Consider the following 7,240-nt stretch of genomic DNA (forward strand, 5'->3'; position numbering starts at 1 on the left):
ATTTCAGGCACACCACTCTATTGTCCCAGAGGAATCTGAATACCGGTCACAGACATGATTTAAGAGCCGCTCCAGTACAGCAGCAAGCAAATAATTGAAATTCTGTACATCATCTGCAATCAATCCTTTTCTCTCCTGAGCAGAGAGGCATATGTTGCCCTCAACCTCCTCAAAATAGCAGAAGACATCAAAACAACCACTGCAGTCAACTCCACTGAATTGGAGACTCCAGAGAGATCCACCAGTGCTGATGATTTTGACTGGGACTTCAGTTCATAATTGTCTTCACTCTTTGCAGATGTAGCTATCCAACTCTTCTGCAGACTGCAGAAAGTACTCTTCTTCAGTCAGGCCAGCCAAACCTCCAGATGAGCACCAACATAATTAAAACAGAAGATACAGAGGAGAAGGAGCAGCAGCAGAAGGTTGAGCCTGAGCTTCAGAGCCAAACAGTTGCCCTCACAGGACCAGGAAAAAACTACAGCAACAAAGCTGGAGCTTCAAGCTCACACACCCAAATGAAGTTGATCCTAGAGCACGAGAGAAGCAACCGCCAACCACCAAGACAAAACTCAGGGGGTAAAACTTTTACTCGGTTGGCAGATGCGCACCCAATGCGTTTGAGTGTAAAAGGACGCGCGTTGATGTCAGGTGAATGTCCCGACATCAACGTGCAGTCGCACGATATTTCAGTCAGCAGGCACATGCCGGAGTCAGCAGCACACCCGCCAACAATTAAAAGGCCTATGAAGGCAATGAAAGGATTAATTAACTTAAACTTTTCGCTGCCCATCCAACCTACCAGTTGGTGGGTAGGCGAAACTGCCAATCAGCCTTTGCACTTTTTTAGAAACCTCATCCACGGGCGGGATGTGGTTTCCAACTTCAAATAAAATGAAATAAAATTTTTCAAATTTCACTTATAATATGTTTTATTACATTTTTCTAATCTTTATTTTTTTTAAATCCTTCATCTCCCTGAGGCAGCTCTGTGCTTGTGCATACTCACGAGTCCATGCTCAGAATCTTCCTAAGGCAGCTCTGCGTTTCAGGGAGATTCTCAAGCGCGCACTCACGCTCGTGCATGAAGCTCGGGTTCTCCCTCCTCCCCCACCCCCGCATAGGTGCTTGCGGTTCATGCTGGGCGGGCCTTAATTGGTCTTGATCGTGGGCGACGGGTGGCTTCCCGACCACCCCCACCGAGCCTGCCCGACATACATAAGGGAGGTAAACCTTAAACTTGCAGGAAGAACATGGCAGACTCCACTGAGAAAGAAAACCCGAGTCCACTCTATGAATGAACGGAGTGAACATTCCCTCTGGAAGGAGTGGGATAAGCTTATGATATCCAACCAAGGAAGACAGACTGCCAACAAAGAAGAAACACTAAGGGGTGCAAGAAGCTCACCATATGTTGACACCCGAGTGTTTGAAACAGCAAGGACTACAATTTTAACTCCAGGCCAGCAAAGTCAACCCAAAGCCGTTGAGACTACTTCTCTTAACTTGAAAAGAACAGGATCTAGAAGAGTCGTAAAGCCCCCAGACTGTCTGAATCTGTAAAGTCAGAGACTTGTTGGGGGGGGCAGGGTGGAGAGAAGGGATAGCATGTAAATATTATTGTAAATACATTTGCGTAAAGACTTGTCGGGAGGTGTAGTATTAGGGTGTTCAGGCCTGTAAGGGTTATTGTGGAATGGGGAAACAGTACTGCCCACATTATGATTTGGAGAGTCACCATAGGAGTAGTAGAGTGTAGTAATGTGTCTGGTAGAAGCCATCAAGAAGATAGCATCTTGTCAGGACTATATCCTGCATATATGTATATCGTTATGTTATTAATAGACAGTTTTTGTTCAACCATATAAGCCTCCAGACCTCTTCATGAGACAACATACAACTTTATAACAGATACAGGGAGAGTGGCTATGGAGGTGGCATAGAAGGTATGAGGGGCCATGGGTGCTGATTGGGGTGCATGATTTGGCACTGAGTTAGTATGGAGGGTATGAGAAGCCAAGGGGGTATGAATGGGGGACTTGAGTTGTTATGGACTTAGCATAGAGGTTATGAGAGTCCATTGGGGCTGGTTGGAGTGGAGGGGATGTTACAGGTGTTGGCTAGTCCCAGAGAACCAAGGTGGACCTTCTAACCAGTCTGCCTTGGCACTCACCCGCTCTTGTGGCTACTTACACACTGCTTCTGGGGTCAACAGGCCTGACTCCACCCCGCACTCATCTCCCTGGAGCAATTCAGGGTACTTTTTTCCGAGGCGGGTCCAGCGAGTCGGGAAGTTTCCAAACTCAAGCTACCCACCTCAGTAGTGAAACTCCAGCTCATAGAATAAAAAAGCAAGAAAGTTATGCTAAATCTTTATATATCAAAAAAAAACTAGTTCAGTCTCAGCTAGAGCATTGTGTCCAAATCTGAGCATGACACTTTAGGAAGGGCATGATGGCTTTGGAGAGGGCACAGCAGAGATTTATGAGAATGGCTCCAAGATGAGGAATTACATTTATGTGGATGGACTGTAGAACATGAGGTTGTTTTCCATAGAGCAAAGAAGGCTAAAGATGTTTTGATAAAGGTCTTTAAAATCACGAAGTGTTTGGATAGAGTAAATCATCCGAAACTGTTCCCAATGGCTGATGGATTGATAATGATAGGGCACAAATTTAAGGTGATTGGCAAAAGAACCAGAGGCAACATGAGGACGAATGTTCTTTATGCATCTTCTAGTTAGGATTTGGAATGCACTGCTGATAAGGTGGTGGATGCAGATTCAAGAGTAGCCTTCAAAAGAGAATTAGATAAATATTTGAGGGTGAGGCAAAAAGGAAGGGGAATGGCACTAACTGTATTGCACAAGAGCTGGCGCACACACAATGAGCCAAAGAGCCTCCTTCTGTACTGGACTATTCTATGATTCTATGACAGAACTAAATGGAATTTACAGTCCAGAAATAGGTTGTTTGGCACAATAGGTTTTTACACTCCACATGGCCCTTCTCCCACCTTTCTTCACCTCATCCTATCAGGATATCTTCCTATTCATCTGACTTTCATGTGTTTATCTAACTTCTCCTCAAATGCCTCAACTGCACGAGACAAACTTTACTGTGGCTGTGAAACCGGTGAGATCAGATTGGCTTGCCTAGTTTCCCTCCCCACTGAAATCAGACAGGTGCAGAATGGATCCAATACCATCTGTTTTAAATTCTCAGCCAAGCTGAAAGTTCCAACTTTACCCTTCAAACTTGCTGAGGAGAGAAGTTGTTTGGCATTTGAATCTGACTTGTATTTGATATAAGGGATGACTTTTTGAGTTCCACTTCCCACTGGGACTGTGGGAGCACAAAACTGTCTCTGAATGCTCTCATCTGTAACAACAGCAGGAACAACATTTTGCATTAATATTCCCCAGTGGGGTTGTGGGTGGATGGGGCGTGGGTTGGTGCGGATGGGAGGGTACATGCCAGGCAGTGCTTGGTGTGGAATCTGTATCAGCAGGCTTTTCACAACAAAGGGGAAGGTCTTTGATAGGGTGAAGGGTAGGTGAGATTAAATGACAAGCGGGATGATGGTGTAAGGCAAAAGGAGTGGTAGTGAGACAAGCATGGACCTGCCTGACTGCTGAGTATTTCCAGCATTGTCTGTTTTTTGAATTTATAAGTTTGTTCAATGTAGAAAAGCTCTTCAAAGTGTTCAATGACACAGAATCAGAAAAAAATTAGTGCTGAGCCAATGAAGGGAGGGTTGGGCATTGGGGTGGGGAGGTGGGGGGGGTGCAGCCAAAATCTAGGTTAAAGAGATGAGTTTGAAGGAGGATCATTAAAGGGGGAGATGGAGGTGGAGGGGCTGAGGGTTTTAGGTAGAGATTTCCAGTGGATGGGACTTAGGGGGCTGACGGCATTAATGAATGCACAAGAGACCAGAGTCAGAGGATGGAGAGTTTCCAGGGGTGGGGTTGTAGGCCAGAAGTGGCTACTAGAGGTAGGGAGAGATGAGTCCATGAAGGGAATTATAAATTTGAGGTGTTAGGAGAATGAGAGGCAAAGTTGGTCAATGAGGACAGGGGCATCTTGAATGAAAAAGAGCCCCAAATCCTGGATAACTAATCAGCCTAAGTCTGGGTATCATTCTAATGTTTCTATTTTGGATGTTCTCAAGGGTCTTTGATATAATTCATCATGTGTGGGGACCAAATCTGGACACACAATTCTAAATGACCTGTTACCCAGGCCTCACATAAAAAAGGAGTAACTGCAATTAAGCAGCACGTTTCACGACTTTTGGCTGTGAAGCATTTTGTGACATCCTATGAAATACTTCTGAAATGTAGTCACTTTTGTAATGTAAGAAACTGCAGGGACCAATTTGCTCACAGCAAAATCCCACCGCAGTAGTGTGATAATGACCGGGCAATCTGTTTTTGGCCATGTTATTTGACAGATAAACATTGACTCAGCACATCAGGGAGAACTGAATGGCTCTTCTTTGATCTTTTATGGGAGGTTTTACATCTGCCTAAGAGGACAGACTTGGTTTATCATCTTATCTGAAAGGCGGCACCACCAACTGTGCAGCACTCCCTCAGTGCAGGAGAATTATATGAATTTTGGAGAGAAAGGATCAAAGGGATACTATACTCATCCTATTAGCAGCTTATTATTTTATTTAACATACCATTGAATGAGGGACACAAAGTACCATTGCATGATATTATCACATTTTTAATCAGTGAACATGACTTTCTAAAAAAATTATTCCTCATGGAATGTGGGCATCACTGGCAAAGCCAGCATTTGTTGCCCATCCCTAATTCCCGTTGAGTCCCTAGTGGATTGCTGGGTAGCTCAGAGTCAACAGTCGCATGTGGGCCAGACCAGGTCAAGATGGCAGATTTCCTTCCCTAAGTTCGTTCGTGAGCCAGCTGGGTTTTTACAACAATCAATGATAATTTCATGGGCACCATTACTGAGACTCGTTTTCAATTCCAGATTTTGTGAATTAATTTGCAGAATACACAGAATATACAGATGATAAGGACATGTCAATTCATGCTGCCTTGGTCTGTTCATGGCACAATTGGAGACAAGTTAAATTAACATGTCCTTATTTTGGAGCTCAGATTGTAAATGGCATAAAAATTGTAATGTGGAAGCAATGGGATCATCCAGCCTGTACTGCTGGTTATCCACCTTAGAGACAGTATCCTAATTCTTCCCTCTTCAACCATCTATTTCACCTTTAGAGGTCAACGGGTGGCACTCTTGCCTCTGAATAAGAAGAGTATGAGTTCAAGCCCCAATCCATAGGTTTGAGCACATAATCTAAACTGACGATCCCAGTGCAGTACTGAGGGAGCACTGCACTGTCTTTTGCATAAGACGCAAGGGTTTATTTTATGATCTGAAAGAACGTGGAAGCAGATTCAATCGTAACTTCCAAAAGGGAATTGGATAAATAACTTAAAAGGGAATAATTTGCTGGGCTATATAAAGAGTCAGGGGAAGCGGTATTAATTTTAAATCTCTTCAAAAAGGGCTGACACAGACACAAAGGGCTGAATGGCCTCCTGTAGTTTAGGAATCTGAGGCATCTAGCTCCGCTTAATGCATGCACTAGAAATGTAAGTTGTTGCAATTTTTAGACCACTTATTAATGTTAATAGACACATCCAGCACAAATAAGCTGGAGATGAAAACAAGGAGGGCAGTTAGAATGTATTGATGTTTTCTGTTCACAGGGCCTGGATGCAGGTCTTTTACCAATTCAGTGTTAACGTTGGTGGTATCTTTTTTTTTGCTTGTGTGTGTTTGTAACACAGTGGCTGAGACAAGCTTGTGTTGGCAACCAAGGGTCCTACCACTCTTTAAAGACACCGCCATCTCCTTGAGAAAAAGAGGAACTGCCACGCCTCCAGTCCAACTTGCCAAGGTACCTAACGGGATCCCACTCACTACCATTCCTGAAGACTTGTAATCGGGAAAGACTTGAAAACTGGGAGTTCTGTGACAATTGCCTAATTTAGAAATGTTTTCTCTCTCTCTATCTTTCTCTCTCTGTTTTAATTTTCCGTGCATGGAGACATTGTATTCAGTTGCATGCTGGTTGGTCATTCATTTTATTATATATATATATATAATATATACCTTGTTTTTGTGTGACCATCGCTACATCACTCCTTGAGTAACGTCTGACCCTGTGATTTTGACAAGTTCTGGGTTCACCATGACCAGAATGAGTTCTGACATCAGTGTTTTTTTTAATGGTCCTAATATGTGACTGTATTATATGGTCTGACTCTTCATTATAACCACATCAAACACATCTTCTATGAAATGAAGCCAAAACTATTTTAATACAGGATATGCATGTTTTATTTATAGTAACGAGAGCTGCAATTTCTACTCCTGAGACAAATGTGGCATCACTTGCATTCATCGAAGTTTTGGTGATATTCATTTTTAGGGGGGGCAAATTCTTTTTTCTTAATATTAAAACAAATGGCAATTTAAATGTACTGTGATTTATTCTTTATAAACATATGGTATGTAAAAAAATTCTCAGTTCCTAATAAAAGAAACAGTTTTGACATTAACTTAATTAGCATCTCGTCTCTGCAGCTGTTTGTAGTAAGTTCTTGAGTTTTATTTGTTAACTTGTAAAGCATTTACAACATGGAAACAGGCCATTTGGCCCAGCTGGTCTGTTCTGGTGTTTATGCTTTACATAAGCCTCCACCCACCTTACTTAATCTCATCATATCAACATATCCTATAAATGATATACAAAAGCCAAATACACTGGATGCTGGAAATTTGAATTAAAACCAGAAAACGCTGGAAACACTAAGAAGTTCGGTAGCACCAATGGAGAGGGAAACAAACTTAACAGGCGGAAATTTACAGCCCCATTTCGGCAGGGGCGGGGCCATAAAACGTGACGAGCCGTTCAAAGGTCCATCGGAAAACGCGGCGAGCCGTTCAAAGGTCCATCGGAAAACGCGGCGAGCCGTTCAAAGGTCCATTGTAAAATCCTGCTGGTGTAAAATTCTGCCAAACATTTCAGGGCTGTGGCCTTTCATCAGAAGATTTCCTCTACTTGCTTCCCTCTCACACGTATATCTAGATTTACCTTATATGCATCTATACTATTCACCTAACTACCCTTTATGGTTGTAAGCACCACATTCTCATCGCTCCCTGAATAATGAAGTTTCTCATGAATTCCCTGT

The 7,240-nt window shown here is 43.0% G+C and overlaps 1 protein-coding gene across 1 annotated transcript in view; it reads left to right on the forward strand.

The window, feature by feature from the left end:
- Window positions 1-5,899, forward strand: part of syt9b (synaptotagmin IXb) — a 120,042-nt gene extending 114,143 nt beyond the window's left edge. The window contains exon 7 of the mRNA XM_041196628.1: window positions 5,831-5,899. Coding sequence (XP_041052562.1) covers window positions 5,831-5,899 — 69 coding nt within the window. The remainder of the gene's footprint in view (window positions 1-5,830) is intronic.
- Window positions 5,900-7,240: the final 1,341 nt, after the last annotated feature.

Source organism: Carcharodon carcharias, chromosome 10 (genome assembly GCF_017639515.1).
Source record: "Carcharodon carcharias isolate sCarCar2 chromosome 10, sCarCar2.pri, whole genome shotgun sequence".
Lineage (NCBI taxonomy): Eukaryota > Metazoa > Chordata > Chondrichthyes > Lamniformes > Lamnidae > Carcharodon > Carcharodon carcharias.